Source organism: Acomys minous, assembly GCF_964271855.1.
Source record: "Acomys minous genome assembly, chromosome: 12".
In the NCBI taxonomy this organism is placed as follows: domain Eukaryota; kingdom Metazoa; phylum Chordata; class Mammalia; order Rodentia; family Muridae; genus Acomys; species Acomys minous.
The window spans coordinates 87,798,375-87,822,389 of NC_140493.1; the positions used below are offsets into that span (position 1 = coordinate 87,798,375).

The window sequence follows — 24,015 nt, forward strand, 5'->3', positions numbered from 1 at the left end:
TGCCCTCTTGAGGAATAGGAGCAGGTAGTTAAGGATACAACCATATGTTCCCAGCAAAGATTAAAATACTTTGGGGCAGGTAGTTAAGGATACAACCATATGTTCCCAGCAAAGATTAAAATACTTTGTCCATGAATGAAAACTTTGGTCTCTGATAACCCACTGAAGAGTTTATTAATTTAATATTTGTTGACTTTGTACATTAAATGGCAGACTAAGTACTGAGCGAAATGTTTAATCCAGGCATTATATTTAAAACTCTCTAGCATCTTGAACAGTGTTATATATGGCATCTGTACTCCCTAGAGAGGCACTAAATTAGACCACCTGTTTGAGAGAGGTGACATAACCCTGGCAAGGCCTGAAGATACATGTAGCTTGTGTATTCTATGTGGTAGAGCAGTGTCTGAACTCCATGCATTTCAGCTAATGACATTTGCAACTTAACTCAGTTGAACCTGTTAAGTACAGTCTAAATTCTGTTTGAATCATCTTTAACAGATTGTCATCTCAAACTCTTATTTAGAAGCCAAGCTTAGAACATTCCCCTATAGAATAAGAGGTTTACTTTTATTTGTGCTTCTTCTACAATGAGTCTGTTATTTTAAATCTTAAAATATAATTTCTGGAAGTTAGAAAGGGGCTCAGCAGGTAAGAATACTTGCTTTTCCTGTAGAGAATATGAATTTAGTTCAGAGCACACACATTGGGTAGCTCACAATCACCTGACTCCAGCTCCAGAGGGATCCCATATCCCACAGGTCTCCCTCTCTCTCTCTCTCTCTCTCTCTCTCTCTCACACACACACACACACACACACACACATACACACACACACACACACACACGATAAAATATCTTATAAGAGAGACTGTATCAGCCAGGCGTGGGATCATGCCTTTTATCCCAACACTTGGGTAGCAGAAGCAGCTTTGAGGCCACCCTTGTCTACACAGCGAGTTCCAGGACAGCCAGTGTTGTTACACAGAGAAACCCTGTCTAGAGAAGCAGGCAGGCAAGCAAAACAGAGTATGTACTATGGGCATACGTCTCCAGAATACATTTTCCTCCCACAGTGTTTCTAAAAGGATCCCTGACTTTTTAAAAAATTGTTTCACCATAATAAAATAAGGGCTACCTTTTCTGAGATTAAAGAATAAAAAACTCTTAAGTATTTTAGGGTAAGACAAGTGAATGGTTTGGCAATTATAAAGGAAATGGCAGAGATGTAAGGGATGCGAATGCCCCTTTATTTTTGTCTGTTTTTAAAAGCTGATCCAAATTGGTGTAGAAAAGTTGTTTTAACGTTCATGTTGAGTCAATGTCCCGGTAAGGTGCTTAGAATTAAAAAAAACAAAACCTAATAACAGCACTTCTTCCCCTCTGGGTTCTGATGTCCCATGCTAGACTGCAGGAGACATCAGTGTTCTTTTGATCCACATTTGTTTCTGTGTTGAGCAGGTGTTTGCGAGTAAACCCAAAAGGGCTAGATGAAGAAAGCAAAGATTACCTGTCACTTTACCTGTTGTTGGTCAGCTGTCCAAAGAGTGAAGTTCGGGCAAAGTTCAAGTTCTCCATCCTAAATGCCAAGGGAGAAGAAACCAAAGCTATGGGTAAATGTTTCTCTACTTTCATGCCTCGTACCTTTATACACTGATAAGTTGTGGGTTTGAAGTAGTCTTTGAGTAACTCTAAATACGACTCTCTTTTTCATTTTTCATCCCAGAGAGTCAGCGAGCTTATAGGTTCGTGCAAGGCAAAGACTGGGGATTCAAAAAATTCATCCGTAGAGATTTTCTCTTGGACGAGGCCAATGGGCTTCTCCCTGATGACAAGCTCACCCTCTTCTGCGAGGTGAGTCCTTTTGCTCTGCTCGGAGACTGGCAATTCCCTGACCTGCTGTGTGGTGGTAGGCTTAATTGTATTGTGTCAAGGATGTGGAATGAAAAAAATCCCCAAGGGGAGTGGTTCTGTACAAGTTATTTATGTGACTGATTGAACTGCCTTATGATTTCAAGGTTGCTGGGCACCTGAGCTCTCCACTTGTTACTGTTTGTAAGAACAAAGATTGTATCTGTCAGTTTTGAGTTGCTTGAGTCAGGATCCTCACTTTTTTTTTTTTAACTGTGGGCTTTTTCAAACAATACTTGGAAGGTCTGACACTTCAAGCTGAGCAGTGGCTAGCAACTGCAACTAAATTCATGTGTTTATTGCTTAAACTTCCTTCTTGAGTGGCAAATCCAGGGGTGTTTGGCTGTGGGTTGCTCTCTTTTCTGCTCTTTGGACTAGGTGTTGCAGGAGATGAGTGTACATGGTTTGTCTTGCTGGAGTCATTATGAAATAGAAAAGTGAGGAGGTCACTTGTTCTAGGGTGAGAGCCATGGAAACTTGTACCTTAGATGGGGAGTGTTAGCTATTGTCAGATTGAAAGGTGGAGAAGCTTAGAAAAATTCCTTGACCCAAGATCCAAGTGAAAGGGGATTTTTAATATGGATACTGTATATTTTATTTTTTTTTTTTTTTTTTTTTTTTTTTTTTTTTTTTGGTTTTTCGAGACAGGGTCTCTCTGTAGCCTTGGCTGTCCTGGACTCACTTTGTCGACCAGGCTGGCCTCGAACTCACAGTGATCCGCCCGCCTCTGCCTCCCGAGTGCTGGGATTAAAGGCATGCGCCACCACGCCCGGCTGATACTGTATATTTTAATGACTCATTTCATGCCATCTTCCATACAATTAGAAATGCAAGTTCTATCCAGTAAACTAGAGTACTAGTGTCCCTGTATATCTTATAGTCAGGGACCAGCTTTCTGAGAATGAAGCAAATAACCATGGTACTTTCATGAGGAGGAGTTCAGGCAAAAGTCCGAATTGCCAGCTAGTTCATCAAATAATAGGCTTGAACTGAGCTGATGAGCATTCTAAAGGCATATCACACCTGTGGAGCTCAGGAGCTTATCCCTCAGGAATCTTGCCCGTTCATGAGCAAAGCGGCGGAGGGCTTGTGGATTGTAACAAATAGTTGTTAATGATTAAAAACGTTGCACACTGAAAAAGTAAAATTTAGCTTGCACATTAGCTGTTCCCTCTCCATTTTAATTGCTGAGTAACTGAATGAAATGGTAGGCTACCAGCATCTGTGTAAGTATGTGAAATGTGGCATTTGTTTTATGCTTAATGAACTCGAAATATAAATTTCATGTAAGTCTTATTAGCTACAGGTCACACTCACTTGCCTGGAGAGTACAATGAGAATAACTGTAGTGGCCTTGCTTGGGGCTAGATATTGTATAAACCGCATTCGTTTCAGTCTTTGCCTGTTGCCTATCCTAGGGATCTGTGGGGTCCTGCCTGCCTGCCTGCCTGCCCTCCTGCCCTCCTTCCTTCCTTCTGCCCTCCTTCCTTCCTTCCTTGCTGGGATTAAAGGCCTGTGCTACCATGCCCAGCCCTTTTGATTTTGTTGTTGTTTGTTTTTAAGCCAGTATCTGTATAGCCCAGGGTGGAGCCCAAGCTCACCACTCTCTTCCTGCTTAGCCTCCTGAGTGCTGAAGACTTACGTTTCAAGAAAAAATTTAAGATAGTGGAAATTTCTAATTTTGCTGGAAATGCAAGCCAGTCTTGAAGCTTCTCTGAATTGAGTCCTCTGGCATTGTAGCAGTGCTGTGACTTTTATTGTAGCATCTGCAGGTCTGCAGTGGACCCCTCCTTTTTTCCTACGTTTCTTCCTCTTTCTCCATACTGTTCCAGCTGCTCCAACCCCTGGACTGTCATAGTGCTCTGGGAACCATTTGGCCTGCCCTTACTTGGCTACTCTTACCCTATGCTTAGGTCTGAGGCTGAGTTCCAGCATTCTCTCTTCACTTCCCCATATGAAATCTCTTAGGAGAAATCCTGTAGTTAAGTTTAGATTTGCCTTACTGACTTAGAAGGGAAGTGAGATGACACATTGGAAATGAGGAGATGTTGAACAGGGAAACGTCTGCTGGGTTCTGCTGATGCCGTGGTTTCTCACCACAGAACCAGGTGTGCCATCTGTTCCTCTCACACTTCCCAGTTGGCCACAGGTGCCGAGTGTTGCTTCTCATACTTGGTTGTGTGCCTAGTGAGACTCGTTCCTGTTCCAAGGCTCTCTGTGGACTTAGTAGCATTCAACACTGCAAGACAGTTGCGTGGGGGTGTGTATTGGATGTGTGGGTTTTTAAAATGTCTGCAATTCATCCAAGTCCTTAGCACTTTTCACAGCTAGACCATTTTCCATCTAAGTCCTATTCCTTTGACCTGTTTCCCTTGTATCAGCGGAATATTTATAAACAAGTTTATTTTAATCCCTGTTTATATTTTATTTTCTATTAATTATTTTCTAATTATTTAGAGGTTTTTATGAAAGGATGTGCACATGGAAATTTAATTGCAAGCCATGCTGCTTTGCTCCTTCAGACTGTGCTCAGTACTTCTGTGCTATCCTGATGTGCACTCAGAGCAGCTGCCTCAAAGATTCTTGGTGCTCTCAGAGGTCACAAAGGAATCCAAAAGTGAAAGACTGAGAACCACGCATGTGTGTTTTGGGTCTTTAATTCAGTGGTATTACTGCTACTGAATGTTTAAATTAGATTGTAAACTGAAACTACCAGGTGGGTGGTCTTGTTTATAATGTGCCACACGGGGTTCACTTTCATTTCTCAGTGATTTTTGTCTATTAGGAAATACGGTGATTCTTCCAAGTTGATTTTGTTTAATTAACATACTTAGACATGTTTTCTAAGCATTTCTTGAATCATCCCTTATCACAATCCTTTGAACTGGATTAGTTCTGTTTTCTTCATTTCTTGTTACACTGAGAAAAGCAGTGCCTCAAGAGGTCAGGTAATTTTTCCTAACGTTGTGCAGCAAATTAATGTCAGCTCTCCATTTCCCACTTCCTGTCTGCTGTGCTGTACTCAGTGGAGTTGAATGCTTTCACTCAAGAGAGCAAGGGCTCTCCCAAGTCTTCTTAATAGAGCATATTTACTTTGGTAATGAAAAGGAGAACATAAAAAGCGTGTTTAAATTATATTTTTAATTTTCTCCCTAATAATTTGGGCAGCTTCTTTTAACCCTTTCCAGTTACTAATATTGAAAACAAATATCTGTTAGCAATGGAGGTGCATGTATTCCCCCTCATTGCCTATGCAGATGGAAAAGTCCTCTTTTTAAGGTGGTAGATAAAATGAAATAGGAAGCACCATGTGAAATACCACTTATAAAATAACTAGACGTTAATTTATGCTTCTAAAACATACTTTCCATTCTCATGCACAGAATATTCCTGTGGTTGCCTGAGAAGATATATTTTTGCCCAATTTTAAATAAATATGTCTATTAATTTTTTCCCTTTTATTAGTGAATTGTTGGTATGCATTACTTACACTGTATGGATCAACCAATATTTGCTGTTGACCTACAAAGGCGTTAACTCGATGTGCAGCATCTTTGTAGGTTATAAAGCATATTGATGTAATAAACACACATCACACTAAGATCTCAGTAATGTGAACATAGGCTGAGCATGCTGGTCCCTTATCTAGAAGATTTGTCCACTGACCAGAGAGCAAGGAAGTTAACTTCAGTTTTATATTATTCCGTCATCTTTGTATGGCTGAAGAGCGCACTCTTCAGATTTACTTGGTTGAGCATTATAAAACTGATATGAAACTGACTGTTGTCATTTAGGACTTGCTTTTTTTTTAAAACATTATTTCCAAGCTTTATACTTTACATGTAACCACAGTTCATTATTAATGTAGGGAAAAGTCTGTTCTATGGTTGTATGATTTGTTTGTTCTTGTAGTGACTGACGTTCAGGTTGTTGCTAGTATTTTGCTTTGAGTGATGTGCTACACTATAAACAGTGTGTGGTGTGGCATTTCCTTAGTTTCAATTTGGTTTTGTATTTGTTCGTTCTTTGTTTTTCTTTTGAGACAGGGTTTCTCTATACCCTCAGCTGTCCTGTACTCGCTTTGTAGACAAGTTGGCTTCAAACTCAGTGATCTGCCTGCCTCTGCCTCCCTGAGTGCTGGGATTAAAGGTGTATGCCACCACTCCCAGTCTTAGTTTCAATTTTTAGTTGAGTAGACACTAAAATGTCTTTCATTTATTTTTTTCATTTATAAAGATGAATGTACAGATTTGACAGTCCTTAATCTTTCATAGGTACTAAATGTTTCTGTGGATTTCCCTTTTATACAACACTTGACAATCCTTAGTCATTCATGGAATTTCCTTTATAAATTTTTATTTTGAAATGTCCTTTTTTAGGAAAGAGAAGGTGAAGCTGGACATGGTGGCCTGTTCCTTTAATCCCACACTCAGAAGGCAGAGGCAGGCAGATGTCTGACTTTAAGGGCAGCCTGGTCTACAGAGGGAGTTTCAGGACAGCCAGAGCTACAAGGAGAAATCCTGTCTCAAAACAACAAAAATGGGGAGAGAGAAGGGGGAGGGGATGGAGAGAAGTTGACTTTAAAAGTGAGACCCCTCCCTATAACTTGAAGCTTGGGAGTATACAGCCTTCCTGAGACATTTTCATGCATTCATTTATACAGCGACATAAATGCCATAGTCACGTCATCTTCACAGCTGCAGTTCTGAATGAGTCTCCATAGTCAACTTTATAGGCATAAAAAAGTCTTTCATTTTTCTCCAAATGGTCTCATTTTAGCATCATCATTTGCAGAGGAAAACAATCCCTCTCTAAGTTAAAAGTTTGGGCTCTGAAGACTCATTTGTGAGTGCCATTTAAAATTTATTTTTAATTAAGCGAATTTAATGTTGGTAAGAGGTGCCAGACATTCAGAGCTCTGGAGATTCCAAGCATCCATATATCTACAGAACAAGCCTGGCTCACACAGTGAAGGTACATTCTCTTTCCTGCTGTGTTCCTGTCTGTCCAGAGAGAAGAATTGCCCTCCTGAGAGGTGTCGCAGTCTTTGGGCCCCACTCATTACGCAAGCATGTATCTAGCCAGCAGAAGGTCCACTAGTAACCATGGTTCATTTGAAATTCAGCTTAGTTTTTGCCAATTCATTTTACCCAGTTCATTTTACTCAATTGCTATTAAGCGTTAATGATTTTGGGCTCCTGTCAGCCTGGTTTAATTCAAACTAGAAGCATAGTGCCAAAAGCTTTCTCCTTTCCCTTCATTGGCCATCCCTGGGGATTCCTGCCTTTCCCTATGAGGAAGTTGGTTTAATTGGTCTTTTCCTTTTTTTTTTTTTTTTAAACCAGTATTTAGAACTATAACTGGGAACAGACAACTTTCACATTCAATGTTAATACTATATCAAAGCAATGAGGGTACTGATAAGAAAAAATGGTTGAACTAAATTAGAAATCTTGCAAAGGACAAGAGAGGATCTCTGTGGGGTGTTTTGTGCTGGGTCCTGGGTTATTAAAATACTGTTTAAAAATGTGTGATAAATGTGCTCTAATGCTAAGCACATTCATAATTGATTAACTTGACTGCCGCCTTGTGCAAGATCATAACAGCTAGTTTTAAAGAAATGAGTACATTTCTTGACCTGGTAGTAAATATCTCACTTTTACACAGGCAGGATTGTAGGTCATTTAGGTCAAGCATTAACTTTGCCTCTGGGTTTATGACTGTAGCTAAAGGATGACTTGCATCTTGAAGGTCAAAACAAATCTGGGTCATCAAGGATGTTCTTAAACTGTCTTTCTCATCAGACTTTTAGCAGTAGAAGAGCAGGGAGTTAATTCTCAGGGCTTGAGTTCTGCTTAGACTTAACTTTTCTAACATGATATATTGTAGGAGAGAAACAGTAGATATTGAATGACTGCTTTGTGGGATCTTATTTTTTCTTTGATGGCTGACATATTTTATAATGTTAATGTGATTTGTAGATCCTTATAATTGGCATCCTAATATTTTCGGTAACCCATCTATAAATTTAGCTTGGTTTCTGTCTAGGTTGAATTAATTCAACTAGTTGAAGCATGCTACTGAAGCCAGAGGGGGAAATTGGAGCCTTCCATATGATTGGCACTGTCATTTTGTTCCAGGGGTATAAACGCATGTGTAAACTGCAGTTGGCCATCTTGAACATTATTGTCACAAATGACCGAGTTCAGGTGTAAAACTTATGGTATACCTGCCCAGTTATCCCTAGTAGAAGACCTTCCTAGCTCAGTCCTTACGGGTATTGGGCCATCATGGTCATTAATCAAACATCTTTGAGAAATGCCAGTTACTTATCCAGCCCTATAGAAATTAATTTTATCTGTGTTTTCTGACCTAACTAAATTAAGTGAAATTCTTTTGGGCTTAAGTTACTAGATATCTTTAGAGTGTTTTATATGATGACCTATAGCAGCTCTTTGTGTGTAACCTTTAAGGTGGGGTAAGGGAAATATTTAAAATTAAGCATTTGTTCTTGTCAGTTTCTCATTGGTAGCTGTGCTTGGCTTTGCAAGGGGGTGGAACTTATTAGAAACTGGAGGAGAACTTAGCCGGAGGCTGTCATTGTCCTAGGGTATGGTATAAAGGACTGTGGTTATAATAAATGGGGAAATAATTGATCCAAAGGAGAAAGTCTTGATTTGTGGGAGTGGTTTCAAGAAATGTGGTATCTAAGTATCTGTAGCACTGAGGTAGAAGGTCTCTTTCCACCTGCTGCTAACAAAAGGTTTCTTTCTGTCTCCTCATATTTCACAGGTGAGTGTAGTACAAGATTCCGTCAACATTTCTGGACAGAATACCATGAACATGGTAAAGGTTCCTGAGTGCCGGTTGGCAGATGAGTTAGGAGGGCTGTGGGAGAATTCCCGATTCACAGACTGCTGCTTGTGTGTGGCTGGCCAAGAATTCCAGGCTCACAAGGCTATCTTAGCAGGTTGGTATTTATTCATGGTTCACTTTATAATTTTGATGCCATAGGAAAAATCGTGGCTACAAAATTGCCTTTGGAACAACACCATCTATTGAACTCTGCACCTAACTAAATTTTTAAAATTTGTTTTCATTTTGGTGTTTTGAGATAGGGTCTCACTTTATAGCTTAGGCTGACCTGGAACTTGTTGTTTCCCCAGACTGTCCTCAAACTTCAGCTTTCAGCCCCCGCCCACACTGCAGTATAGGCAGATACCACCATATTTGAACTGTATTTTTATATTCTGAAGGCAGTTCTCATAACCAAAAAGACTATTCTCCATAATAATAGCATTTTTGGTTTGTCTCGAGTGGACTTGGGCTCCCATTTTCAGAGTATAAATGATGACTATACGGAGGCATTACATTTCTGCCCTGGGAAAGCAGCTCTCAGAGTACCCAAGAGCAGTGGGCGTCGATGCAGTGGACAAGATTCTGGTCTAGAGACTGAGTCAAGCTGAGACCGAGGCCTCAGGCGGTTAAGCTGTCTCTTCACTAGAAACATACAAGAAAAGTGTGACAATTGTTGCTGACCAGAGGATCAGGTCTTGTTCTATCAGGTCCTTGACCTTCAAGGCCAGAAAGACACCCGGAGGGGGAACTGAGAGAGCTGACTTCACATTACCGAACAGGGGAGCCATTGCCACACACTGCTCTGCCTACAGAGCATAGGAGAACATCGAGTGACTCTCCAGGTTACAGACTTCTTCCAGGGCTCCTTTGCTGAGATGTCTCAGCGCCGTCATTCTAAAGTACACACTTGAGATGAGCTCAGCCTGTCATGTGACCACTTCCCATTCTCTACCTCAGCTAGGTATTGTCAATGCTGAAGGAAGTGAGTAACTCAGGCTAGTGTCCGCCTGAATAGTGAGGCCTTCACATGCTTGCTCCCCACCCTACCCCCTTTATGCTTGAGTGTGTTGGACAAACATGTCTGTGCAAGTACATGTACTTTGCTTGTATGCACGGAGGCCAGAGGTTGAATATCTTCTTCTGTTGCTCTCTGCCTTACTTTTTGAGATAGGGTCTCTCAGTGACATGGAGCGTACCATTTTTACTGGACCAACTGTCCAGTGAGGTCCAGGGATTTACTTGTGTCCCTCCCATGGCGTCACCCAGTGCTTGAGCTATGGATGCACACCTGGTTGTTAGGTGGGTGTTAGGGATGCAAACAGAGGTCCTCATACTTGCACAGCAAACATTCTATCCATGGAGCCATCCACCTCTGCACTCACCTCTGTGCCTTTCTATGGATCCAACAGTGGATATTTCAGACTTCAGCCACTGCCCTCTAACCTCCTCCAGCTCCTGAAGGACGCCTTTGCCCACGTTTCCTTCCAAGAGGCTCTTTTGTAGGAACATTCTTGATGCTCACTATTCCTCGCCTGCCTGCCTGCCTGCCTGCCTGCGAGGAGGTATCCCTCACCTTCAGAATGGATTGTTTGTGTACTCTGCTCTCTGAATCTCGTCCTGCCTTCCCAGAAGCCTTTTCCCCTCAGTGCACGTGCTCTCTTTCTCCCACACACTCTGACTAAATGTCTTGAGGTAGCACATTCACTGCTTCCATTCCCCACATTGTCCTCAATTCACCTCCTTACCAGGAAAGCAAAATTCCCAAGTTACATGAATGGGCTGCTAGTTTCCAAGTTTGAGAGGCTCAGTCGTGTGTTAGTTGGCTCCATGCTCCACTTTTCTCCTGGTTCTTTAACTAACTTGTTCTTTCCCTTTATGGCTCAGAAAATTGAACCCTAGGTCCACGTGTGCTTGGCAAGCACTCCGTCTCTGAGCTGTATCTCCTGCATGCTCCAGCTGTTTCTACTGCGTGGCTTCCTTCCCATTTCATCACCTTTCCCTTCAAACATCAGCCAGCCCTAAGGGTCTGCTTCAGGACTCCCTCTGTTCTCTCTGGGTATTCTGTTCCCATTGCATCAGCTACTATCTGTCTGCTGGTGACTTCCTAAGCCCTCCCTGTGTTAAAATACTAGCCTGTGAGTGCCATAGAGCTTGTAATGCTTCTGCGATAAGAACATTGAAGCAGACCCTTCTGAAGCTTGTAATCCCAGCACTCGGGAGTGAGACGCAGGTGGATTGCTATAAGTTCCAGGCCAGCCAAGCTGCACAGAGAATCCCTGTCATGAAAAACAGAGAGAGATCTGAAATAGATTAAAATACTGAGGTTCACGTCTGAGATCTGGAAAAATGGGACAAATCTTTGCTATGTAACCCAGGCTGATTGCACACTCAAGAATTCTCCTGCCTTATATGTGTACGTTACTATGCCTAGTTCGTTTATAAATTTAAAAAGAAAAAAGATTGTTCAGAAGGTTAAATGATTTTTCCCTGGAAAATGACAGAGCTAAAGTTAGTTCTTTCTGACATAAACTACAGGCCAAAAGTTCTAGGTCTCTGCCACCTTCTTATACTCTCCATCTGTCCTGCCACTCTTGGGTACAGGGCTGGGAGTTTCAACTTTGACCCCAACCCCTCATTTAGTCAACATGAAAAATTTTGAGTTCTTAGTTATTTTACTACTTTTCATGGTTGAAAGTAAGAGGTGTGTGTGTGCATGTGTGTGTGTGTCTGTGTAGCCTTTTTTCTTCATTCCCCTTTACAGCCTTTTGAGGGTGACATCAACTTCACTGAGAACACATAGCTGGAGGAACAGACAGCTTGCCATAAATGTTCATTATCAAGCTAGTGTATGCCATCGAGCCCACTATGTGCTATGTGGTCTCTATAGAGGTACCATTGTTCTAACCAAAAAACCAGGTATTAGAACACCCTGCTTAGACATGGAGTACCTTCCATTTGGATTTTAAAGTCGATACAACCATTGTTGTGACACACCGATAACTGATTTCTTTTGTTTGTATGTTTGTTTGCTTGTTTGTTTGCTTTTCAAGACAGGGTTTGTCTGTGTAGCCTTGGCTGTCCCTGGACTCACTTTGTAGACCAGGCTGGCCTCAAACTCATAGCAATCCGCCTGCCTCTAGCCCCCCCTTTGCCCCCCCCCCCCAGTGCTGGGATTAAAGGTGTGTGCCACCATGCCTGCCAAATAACTGGTTTGACAGCATGTGTTTTATAATTCCGATGTAATTTGAGTCCAAGAGCATTTCTTGGGGAACAGGACAGGAAAAACAAAGATCTTGCCGGGTGTGGTGGCGTACGCCTTTAATCCCAGCACTAGGGAGGCAGAAGCAGGCGAATCACTGTAAGTTTGAGGCCAGCCTGGTCTACAAAGCAAGTCTAGGACAGCCAAGACTACACAGAGAAACCCTGTCTCAAAACAAACAAATAAAAAGAACAAAGATCTTCATTATTACTGTGGTAATCGAGTAATTACCATGTGATAATCTTACTGTTTCCCTCTTACTTTGTAGCTCGATCTCCAGTTTTCAGTGCCATGTTTGAACATGAAATGGAGGAGAGCAAAAAGGTTTGTAACAGGATGGACATGCGTCTTTTTAACTCAGTGATTAAAATCAGACCTTTCCTAGTCTGGAGATTGTTTTTCCTAATTCTTTCTCTTGCTGTGTTATTAAAGTACAGTTTCTTGAACAGATACTGTTCAAGAGTGAGAGCAGAGAGGTGGTCTGGGAGTATCGCAGATGAAGTGGACTTATGTATTGCTCAGTAGGACATCTGAACAGCTTGGGATACTACAAAGTCCAGAGATTTAAAAAAAAAAAAAAGAAAAGAAAAGAAAAAAAAAATCACACATGTAGTTGTTTTGGGAAAGTAATGGTAGTACACAGTGATGGGAGGAAGGCTGCCACATAAACAGTCACAGAAAAGCGTCTTCTACCCATGATAGCTGTTAGCTCATACAAGCTTCTTTCCTCACCAAAACTATATAGTTTAGGGATTTTGTTTTGTTGGGATGTTTCTCATTTTTGGTTTTTCTGGCATAGAATCGGGTTGAAATTAACGATGTAGAACCGGAAGTTTTTAAGGAAATGATGTGCTTCATCTACACGGGGAAGGCACCAAACCTTGACAAAATGGCTGATGATTTGCTGGCAGCTGCTGACAAGGTAAGAGATGAATAGGAAAATGATTGTACCAGGTGTTACTGTGATATCTCCAGTTTTGTGAAAGGCTTATATGTTGGTATTGTGGGTGAAGTGAGCATACATACATCTAACTTAGGCAGGACAATCTTATTTATACATGTTGTTCCAACCCATTTATAACCCTTTGGTACTAAGAGTGTCCTGCTCTAAATGGTAAACTATCAGGGTCACCCTAACTATGAGAAAGAAGGGTATGTTTGAAATTCACCCCTCTTCTTATTCTACCTTAAATTTAACCCCATCAAGAATAAAGATCCAGGATGGCTCAGAGGTTGGGAACACTGGATGCTCTTTCAGAGGTCCTGAGTTCAATTCCCAGCAACCACATGGTGGCTCACAACCATCTATAATGAGGTCTGTGCCCTCTTCTGCAGCCAAGCACACATGCAAGCAGGGTGTTGTATACATAATAAATAAAATAAATACTTTTTTAAGAAAAAGAATAAAGATTCAGCCAGGTGTGGTAGTACACACCTTTAGTCCCAGCACTCGTGGAGGCAGAGGCAGGTGGATCACTGTGAGTTCAAGGACAGCCTGGTGTACAAAGCAAGTCCAGGACAGCCAAGGCTACACAGAGAAACTCTGTCTCGAAAAAGAAAAGGGGGAAAAAAAAGAGAAGAAGAAGGAGAAGAAGAAGAAGAAGAAGAAGAAGAAGAAGAAGAAGAAGAAAGAAGAAGAAAAAGAAAGATTCTTTGAATGCTCACATTTGCATTGTACTTTATAATTTTCAAAAGATTTTTTTTACTTCATTAACATTCAAACTATCAAAAAGAATATATAGGTAGCTTATCGAGTAAGGGTGCTCTGCTACCAAGCCTGAAGATCTGAGTTAGGTTCCCAGAGTGGAGGAACTGTGAATCCCACAAGTTGTCCTCTGACCTGTACAGACATGCCCTCCATGGTAAGTGAATGGATGAATGAATGTGATTTTCCCCCCCAGTTTTTGAGATAGGGTTTCTCTATGTAGCCTTGGGTGTCTTGGAACTTGTGCTGTAGACCATGCTAGCCTTGAACTCAGAGATCCGCTGGCCTATGCCTCCCAAGGTGTGCACCCCCACCACCTGGCTTTTTTTTTCCCAACTAAATTAATTTTTAAGTTTTTATTTATTAATTTCATGTGCATTAATGTTTTATCTGAATGTCTGTGTGTGAGGTTATCAGATCCCCTGGAACTGGAGTTACAGACAATTGTTAACTGCCATGTGGGTGTTAGGAATTCGGCCTGGATCCTTTAGAAGAGTAGTCAGTGCTCTTACCATCTTTCCAGCTCCAAATAAATGTCATTTGAAAGAGCGAGAAGCCGGGCGGTGGGAGGCACTTGGGAGGCAGAGGCAGGCGGATTGCTGTGAGTTCGAGGCCAGCCTGGTCTACAAAGTGAGTCCAGGACAGCCAGGGATACACAGAGAAACCCTGTCTCAAAAAAAAAAAAGAAGAAGAAAAAAAAGAGCAAGAAAACAGCCACACAGTGGTGACACACACTTTTAATCCCAGAACTCGGGAGACAGAGGCAGATGTATCTTTGTGGTAGAGGCGAGGCTTACCTGGTGTACAGAGTGAGTTCCAAGGCAGCCAAGGCTACACAGGGAAACCCTGTCTTGAAAAAAAACAGGAGGAGAGAGAGAGAGAGAAGAGAAGAGGAAGGGAGGAGAAGAGGGGAGAGAGAGAGAGAGAATACTTTATTTGCATTTTGTTACTGAGTTTGTCCAAGGCAAGCTGCCACTTTACTGCAGGATTCCGCAGAAACTAGAGCATCTTAATGTTCATTGGGGGCGGGGCTTGTATTCTTCTCCTCCTTAGTCCCTCCTCCTTGAGATGGAGTCTCTATATGCAGCTCTGGCTGGCCTCTAACTCAGAGATCCTCCTGCCTCTGCTTCCCAAGTGCTGGCTAGCATTATAAGTGAGCACCACCACACTTGGTTTACTGAGAGTTTTCTGAAAGCAAGTAGTAATAGCGTTTTTCCAAACATAGTTGAGCCCAGAAGCATTTTCCTCAAGAATCACATCTGATGAGAGGACCTGAGAACACAAAGGGAACTACCTCCTGTTGTAGAGGCACATCAGCTAGAGCCCAGAGGCTCTGTGTCCTGGGGCCTGTGCAAATACCACTTGTGAGATGGACAAATGATTGATAATTGCCCTATAGAAGTGTTCCCTGTATATTAGGCAGGAGCAGTTGATGTGAACGAGTTGAAAGGACTTGTTACTTACTGCTATCGGAAGACCTCATGAGAAAGCAGATGCGATGCTGGGAGTGCTGCCTCTTCCTGTAGTGTTCTGAGTTCAGTACTTCTCTGAGAGCACCAGAGCCTTTCCAGGTTTTGCTCTGGAGACTTGTCTCCCTTTCTGCCTCCTTTTGTGCCTAAAGAGAGAGGAAGGTGCCTGGACTTACAACAGTGTTTTGGAGTATTACTGAAGGTGAAGCATATAGACCCAGTCATTGCTCCTGAAGATTGGAATAGTAACTCTTCTTACTGCCTTTCAAGACTTGATTAGTAGTTAGCAGCATGACAACACCACGCCCTTGCAGTCAACCTCTTTTCTGACTAGGAGAAACTTAGCTTCAATAAAGACAGGAAAAAATAATTCACTTGAAACTGGGTAAAAATAGCACAGCCCACTACTCATTTTTTGTTTATTTTTAAGATGGTTTGCTCTGTAGCCCAGGCTAGCTTTGACCTCACAGATGTCCTCCTTAGCACCTGAGTACTGGGATATAGCTGTGTGTTCCCAAGGCTGGCCCAAGCCTATGTCATAGAGTTGCTGTGGTTCTGTCTGACCTGCCACTGCTTCCAGTGAAGCGATCATTTGTGCTTATACACCTCAGGTCTTTATTGTCTTGTCTTTGGGTCCTGTAAGTATGTTGAGTACTGCAAAGCCTACATTTTAGACAGAAATACTGAGGCTTAATCTTATATATCCTTAGAGCCAAAGTTAAAACTTGTATGTCTCTGGGTTTTCATTCTCAGCCAGAGAACCTATTGGTAACCTACTGAAAATGCATGGTGAAGGGTGGTATTTTCAGTGCAGCATATTTCCTTCTGATTTGAAAAAAAGGAAAAGTTGAATCTCAATAGAGCTATAAATTAATGAATGAGATGTTGCCAGGTAGTGGTGGTGCACGTCTTTAATCCCAGAACTTGAGAGGCAGAGGCAAGGGGATATCTGTGAGTTTGAGGCCAGCCTGGTCTACAGAGCTTGTTCCAAGACAGCCAAGGCTATACAGAAAAACTTTGTCCTGTAAAAAAAAAAAAAAATGAGGGGAGGTTGGTAACTGAGGGGTACACTTTCAAATTCCATTCAAATTCCATTCTGTTTCCTACTGGCAGCCTTCACTCCAAGCCTAGTTGAAAGCATGCTTTACCTTTATACCTCTTTGTGAGTTTAAGAAAACAGAGTGAAAAATCTTTCATGGAAGGATCTAAACATCTACAATTTACCCAAGAGGCTGAAACAGCTTCTTCTGAGCCTTTCCAATCTCCTGGGGACATGTGTAATTAGACCAAAAACAAAACAAAACACGCTGGCCAGGCCTAGGAGACACAGCCTCAATCTCCTGAGTAAGTACTGCCATTCGGCAGGGTGTTCAGAAGCATAATTAAGAAAAAAAAAAAAACTTTGTCCCCCAAGAGACAAGAATGGCTACTTTTGTCTAATTATGCACAGCAGAAACCCTTTTAAAAGAATGTGTGAAGAAGGACAAGAGGGGCAGTCTCCAGCACAGTAGAAAGACGGGACATCTACTCAGCTTTCCCCAGCACCCTCATTTCTTGTTTATCTAGTGTCATTTCCCCTTTTCCAGTGGAAACTGTTTTCCAGCTACTTAAATGTAAGAAATTAAAGTGGCACCAAAACCAATAACATTCCTTTTTGCTGCAGGAGATCACAGTGCCAGCAGGTATCCCTCCTTGCCTGAAGTTCATAATAAAATTGTCTTGGTTTGATTGCCATGATTCGGCCTGGAGGGGCATCGTGTCCTCGAATTCTGAGGCCCTGAAGATGGAGGCCCTATAGAGAGACTAGAAAGCCCATAAACTAGTTAATGCATTGTATTCCATGCCTTTATTCCTCATCAATGCCATGCTATATTAGAGAGCAAGTAGCAGAGTAGCATCAGTGTACCCAGCATTAACCTAGATCCTCCATTTCCAGAATGTTGTGGTGTTTATTTAGAAATAGAAGTGTTTAAACTAAAGCTGAAACCTGCTTTGTCCTTTTACCCTAAGAATCTTAACCTCAACCCCAATAAAAATAGAACTTGATTTGTCTTTTTCTGTTTCAAAGAAGCCCTTGGTTCACCCTCACTTAGGAACAGTGTGTGTCAGAGATGCTGGTGAAAACCACCACGGGATCCCTTTTCACAGCTTGATAGGTCAGTTGGGGTATCTTGCTAGGGTAGTGACAAAGCTTAAGTAAAAAGAGCTGTGTCAGGTGTGGTGGTGCACACCTTCAACCCTAGCACTCAAGAGGCAGGGGCAGGCAGATCTCTAAGTTCGAGGCCAGCCTGGTCTTCACAGCCAGTTTCAAGACAGCCAGAGCTGGCTACACAGAGAAACCCTGTCTCAGAGAACCAAAAAGAAGGAGGAGGAGTAAGAGGAGAAGAGCTGTGCTTCAGTCCAGTTGCTAAAAGCAGTAGAACTGCAGAAGTTGTGATACAACGGTCTATTGGCATGTGGCTGCCTAGTGCCTCACTGTCTGGCTGGGTGGTGGCTGTTTAAGGGAGGCAGGTGATAGAGCAAGCTTCTAGATGTAAGTCTGCTCTGATTGCCACTTTCTAACAGGTAAACTTGAGAATTTGATTGATGACACTACCCACATTGTTTGAGTTCTCTTCACTTCAAGCTTAAGCAACTGGCCTCCAGGGTGTGGTGGTGGCTTTTCCTGCTCTGGAATTCTCTTCAGTTATCCAGCAGCACTACTAAAGGGAACAACTAAAGTAGCAGTCAGCCCTGAGTGAATGCTGCTCTGACAACAGCACTGCTTGTTTTACAGTATGCCCTGGAGCGTTTGAAGGTCATGTGTGAGGATGCCCTCTGCAGTAACCTCTCTGTGGAGAATGCCGCAGAAATTCTCATCCTGGCTGACCTCCACAGCGCAGATCAGCTGAAAACTCAGGCAGTGGATTTCATCAACTAGTGAGTAGCATCTTCAGAGTCCTTTCAGAATAATAGGGATAAAGAAATAAGAAAGACTTTGAATTAGTGAGTAAAAAGTGAGCAAAGCTTCCTTAACCTTTTGGTAGAAAGTAGAGAATTTTCATCTTTTCATTCAGCTCAACGGTGTGAAAAAATGGTTTGCCTGCATGGATTGGTTCCAGTTGTGAGTGAAGCACCTACTTCCAAACAGTGGTGGAACTGAGCAGTGATAACTGGCTGGCCTGGAAAAGCTGTGTGCCCAAATGACAGCAACCTCACTTTGCTTTCACTGACAAGACAAAAGACAGAGAGATTCTAGGAAAATAAAGGTTTATTTTTTTTATGAGTTAGTAAAATATGTTTTATAGTCTCTGGCGGGTTCAGGGAAAGAGAAGAGATGGACATTAACTGATTGTTAAAGACTATTTTGAAAAAGAAACAATCTACGAGACCTATTACTTCATTCCAAGTGACAGGTGACCTCACCACAGGACTCTCTACAGGAGCTAAGACAGGTTTATTGCCTGATGGGGAGAAAAATTTGGAGAGGAAAAGCCTTCACAACAGCCTTGGGGTTAACATGTCTAAGATGTTCAGGTAGATGAGTGAACAGTTTTAATATAGAAAATACCCAAATACAGGGAAGTACTATCTTCTAGGACTAGTTCTAAGGTGTTAGCCTGAGACAGAAAAGGAAGGGAAGGACCAAAAAGTGCCAGTTGTGCTCAGGGCTCACTGTGTGGTAGACAAGTGCCTGCTACTTTTCAGAAGGTGACAGCCATTGAGCAAAAGGTGCCTATTTTCTCTTTTCTGGCCGGCAAATAGGCCCTGGCTGTCATGTGCCTTGTAGTCAGCAAGACTTGTAAATGGCAACACCAGGTGGAGCTCAGAGCTGGACATTCTCTTTATTAGCACCTAGGAATATAAATATCAACAATGTGAAGAGTCTGATGAAAGTGTAGCACCTCAGAGTCCATGTTTTGGAAATTAGAAGAGCTACAGCCCAGCCTACGGGTCTGCACATTGTCTAGCATGCACATTCTTGTACGTGTTAAGGAGTCTGGGTAGTGCTGGTTTCATTAACCCCTTCTACACCAAACACTGGAGAAGTGGGCTCTTTAGGTAGCTGTTTGGTCCATTTGCACACCTCTGTGGTAACCTCTCTCTCCACATTTCTCCTAGTCATGCTTCGGATGTCTTGGAGACCTCTGGGTGGAAGTCAATGGTGGTGTCACATCCCCACTTAGTGGCTGAAGCTTACCGCTCTCTGGCTTCAGCACAGTGCCCTTTCCTGGGGCCCCCACGCAAACGCCTGAAGCAATCCTAAGATCCTGCCAGTTGTGAGACTCCATTTATTTTCCAGAAGCAGCAGCCACTGTTGCTGCCACTGACTACCAGGTAGACAGCGCAGTCTATGGAGCTTTTACTCTGCGTCGGGGGAAAGACTGCACCATGACCCAGACTTTAAAACAGCACTAAATAACTTAGGGGAACGGGGGGAGGGAAGGGCCCAGGACTCGGGGCCACTCAGCCTAATGAAAACCCTGTTGCTGTTCACCGTGTTCCCTTTGGCCTGACCAAGTTTGACACTGGGATTCAGTTTAGGCGCTGGCCCCAAGCACAGCCCAGCAGTGGTACTTGGGAGAAACCTGCCTGCATCTGACTGAGCAGAACAAATCGTCAGGTACCTGGAGCAAGAAGGAAAAAAAAACAAAAAACAACAAAAAACAAATGGACATTTAGTTTTAAGAGAAGGGAAAAAGAAAGAAGAAAGAATTTTTTCAAAAACCAGTATGTGGATTCCAGTAGTATTTATGTTGAAAGAAGCAAATTTTAGTCCTTCCAACTGTGCTAAACCTTGGATATTTGTGAAATTCCTTACTACCGTACAAGTATCAGAAGAGCTCTCTCGTTAGCACTTACTGTTTGCAAGAACAGAGCCCATCCTTTTATCTTCTCATGAAAAGTGACACGTAAAGGCAAAGGGGGAAAGAGGTTATCCGATCTGGAAGATGAGTGTTTTGATGGTAGTAGCTTTTGCAAAAATCTTTATTGGTGTTGAAAACTGGAAAAAATAATTCATCCAGAATTCATACTGTCTTGACAAGAACTATGGTTCTGTTTTTAGATATTGTGGAAAATGGGTTTTTTGGCATTTTTCTCTGAATTTATTTTTTCTTCCCTTCCCCTTCCCTTTTTTCTAAAAAAAAAAAAAAAAAGAAGAAGAAGAAAGAAAGAAGAAGAAGAAGAAGAAACAAATCCAGAAAATACATAAAACAAAAAGAAGAGAAAAGGAAATTTTATTATTATTGCTATGTGAAAAGAATCCCAGCCCAGATTGCCTGGCTGTTTGTACCTGACTTGTCGCCTGCATAGGAGCCAGTCCTGTCACTTCTGATTAGCCCCTCTTCCAAAGGGGAGACTTCCAAATGTTAACTTTTTCTTTTTGAAAATATAAATAATTACTATTTTGTACTGTGTGGTATCTCTGGTCTTTTGTTTCATTCACCTGGCTTGTCTCTTGGGTCTCAGTTTCTTGCTTATGGGATTTTGAAGCCCTGGTTTGATCTTCATCTTGCAGGGATTATGTTTGAAAAGTCTGAGAAGCATAGGGATTTATTTACTCTCCATAGTCTCAAGTTTCCTTTGTGAGCTCAGCATCTGCCAGTCTTTTGTCCTCCTTGAGGATATGCCAACTACATCCTGATGAGAGGCTGGGACCAGGGCCTCCTCTGCCAAGACAAGCAATTGTAGTGGGCTTTTCTGCACCCCATGTGTTAATACCTAATCCCCAATCTCCTTTCACCTAACAACATACAAAAAAATATTTAGGGAACATGAATATGGAGATTAAATAAAGGGAAACTGTTGTCGCTGATGGGTCCTGTCATTGACTAATGTGTTTCTGGAAAAGCTAAGGTCTTAACTTCCATTGAGCTCCCAAGAATGCCATGGGGCTCCCAGCTTCACAGCACCGACCAGACAACGGGACACACTAGAAATACATTGTTTGGCCAAGGTTGATCATCTAACCTTAAATGGAACCTCAGCCCTTCTCACATTCCATTTCCTCTCAGTGACTTTACTCTTGGGAACTTTTCAGTTTTCATTGTATACTACTGGTCTGGGTATGTAGGTGCTAGTGTGGCAGTTTTTTCCCAAGTAGGACTTGTTTGTTGCACTCTGTGGCCCTTCCCAGTTTCCTCTCAAGTGTGACCTATGTAAAGAAGGGTGTGGTTCCCTGTGTACTGGCTGCTGGCCAGTCACTTGGCCCCCACTTCCAAGGTGCATAGATAGAGTGATCCAGATAGGCACAGCATCCCCTCTGCCCATACTGCCTCTGTGTCTGTTCGTTCTGTAATCCTCGGTTCCCAGAAGACCTTCATCTGCTGTGTCGCTTTTGACCCTCCTAACCTCTCAATAAGTTTGGTTAGACAGGTGACAGGTAGTGCTGGTCTGTAGCTGGAAAAGGTGAAAGCCTAGGAAGGTGCATGCCTAAGGTCACACGAGCACCGAGCACCAGATCGTCTCATGTCATATCCTGACGCTTACATAAGGAATGGAGGAAGTTCCATTTCTGGAGTGCTTAGGTACAAAATTGGAAGTGAAGCTTGCTTCCTCTGGGAATAGTAAGAACAAAGCCCCAGAAAGGTGCCTCCACTGGCCTGTTCCTCAGCACTCCCAGCAGGGTGAAGTAGACTTGCTTTCCTGAACCTCACTCACAGCTCTGGCCTGAGGATGGAGGTGCTTTCAGGAAGGGAGCTGTCCTGACATCTGGCTCTTGGCAGGATAAAGGTCTGTTCTGGGATTTTCCATACTTGTAGACTTTCCAACATGGACTTCACTGTGGATCAAAAACTGGTGGAATTTCAGGTATAGATGAAGCTGCTCAATGCCTCTCCTGTCATTACATTATTTCTGGCCATGTTTGTTTTTGTTTAAACGATACAGTTGAAGCCATCTGGTTATGACAACATCAGAGCCCCAGCATACTGCTCATAAACCTCCCACTGCCACCACCTCTTCCCTTAGCTCCCCCACATCTGAAATTTAATTCAAGTTAACTCCACAATCTGGGGCATGTGTTGTCACTGCAGAGATGTCCGTGCCAGTAGAACAGTTGGAGACTGCAATTCCACAAGGATACGGCTTATTTATCAAAACAATATTTCAGGCAAGTAGGTCCACAGAACCTACGGAGTTATGGTTTGGGGACCAAATAGAATATGTGGCAGTGTCCCCACCTCCCTGTGGTCAGCCTCGGCCTCAGATCTGGCCATCCATGGGAAGGGGGGGGGGCGGAATTCCTATTTTCTACGTGGAGATTAAACCTGTCTGTTGTCATTAGGCAGCTTGGAGACCTTTATAGGTTTGAACAATTTAGGAGAGAATTGTCCTTCTTTTCCTTTTCACCGTTAAGGCTGCTGGCCCTCAGCTCTCAGGGAGCTACTGCCGCTTTTTTCTTTTCTTTTTTATTCCAGCCAGGAACATGAAGATCCTATGCCAGGCCAGGAGATCTCTGGCTGGACCAGTGTTCTGAGAGTTCCTTTTAAAATGTGGCTTCAACCTATTATGGGACTTCCATATTGGATGAGCCTGTACAGATGAAGGGAAACAGCTTCTATGTTTGTGAGCAAACAACCAGCTGGGGAGAAAGAAGGTGGGAGCTGTGCTTGAAGCTGACTGGTGCTTTGTTCTGGCCCTTCAACTCCTATAAAAGAACTACTAAATCAACACGCAACATGGCCACATTGGATCTTTTGGTATACCTTTGTTAAGGACAAATTCTTGGCTGGAACCCAACCTTATTTTCCACAACTAATTATCTTTTTAATCATCCTGGGTCTTGTGTGTTTCCTTTGTCTCATAACTTTTCACCATACCCTGCCCTCCATCATTTAGATTCATTTCTGATAGCTCAATGACTAATCAAACATTCAGGTGAGTATCACTGGCCTGCTGTGTGTGTGTGTGCATATGCACAAGGTAGCCATACTTTCCCACTTTTAATTTCAGAGGTGACTGTGCCACTGTGGGCCCTTTGACCCCCTAGGCGGATGCCTCCTGGATACACTGAGCAAGAAAGCAGATGTAGGAAGATCAGTCTTTGGGATAATGAGCCGGGAGAACCAGAAGCTCTGACCTCCAGATGAGAACAGAAACTTGAATGTTGTTGGCTGATGGGACCTCTAAACCATTAGCAAAACGAGCAGAGGCTCCCCTCTGTAAATCCTCTAACGCTGGAGGAGGAAGTGGCATCTGCAGTACTGTTTGCTGATTTCTGCACTCTGAGAAAAAGAGAATTCTAAACTTGAGGGAATTCAATACAAGCAGCAGAAATGATTAAGGAGTTGAAGGGGATCAACTCCGGGGGAAAGACATTATGAAGATAAAGCACACGCCACTCCAGTATAGGAATGTACCTGCAGCTGACAGGTGCCACGGGCATTCTGGCTTGTCTTGTGTGGCTCTCATTCATTCCAGTTGTGTAAGCTGGGAAGGTGGAGATGTCATTTCCTCAAGGTCACGCCTCCTGGCCCAGAGCCAAGAAACATCGGGCAATGGAATATTTGGTGCTTAGACCCAGGGACCAAAGAGAAGGTGAAAAGCCAACTTTGCCTGCCCGTAACATGGAGTTGTCCACTAATGCTCAGGGAAAAGGTCTTAATGATGACTTCCTCCCAAAATGAAGGACATGACCACAAAATCCATCTTTCCATGTCAGAGAAAACAGACATTCAGGAAAGAGGAGATGTGCTCAAAGTGACAGAAACTAAAACTTAAGCCACCAAGAGAGCAAACGCTTAAGTAGCATGAGAGCTCTCCAGACTTCTCAAGGCTAGGTCTAGGATAGAGGGAGGGTAGACTCTCTACCAATTAAGTCTGTAGAGGCA

At 42.7% G+C, this 24,015-nt stretch overlaps 1 protein-coding gene across 2 annotated transcripts in view; it reads left to right on the forward strand.

Moving 5' to 3' along the window:
* The window catches only part of SPOP (speckle type BTB/POZ protein), an 82,553-nt gene extending 61,957 nt beyond the window's left edge, over positions 1-20,596 (forward strand). For both annotated transcript variants that reach the window (XM_084749945.1, XM_084749946.1), the window contains 7 exons: positions 1,462-1,613; positions 1,727-1,854; positions 8,704-8,881; positions 12,297-12,352; positions 12,828-12,950; positions 17,979-18,121; positions 19,304-20,596. In XM_084749945.1, the coding sequence (XP_084606071.1) occupies positions 1,462-1,613; positions 1,727-1,854; positions 8,704-8,881; positions 12,297-12,352; positions 12,828-12,950; positions 17,979-18,121; positions 19,304-19,448 (925 nt within the window). In that variant the 3' untranslated portion in view covers positions 19,449-20,596. The remainder of the gene's footprint in view (positions 1-1,461; positions 1,614-1,726; positions 1,855-8,703; positions 8,882-12,296; positions 12,353-12,827; positions 12,951-17,978; positions 18,122-19,303) is intronic.
* Positions 20,597-24,015: the final 3,419 nt, after the last annotated feature.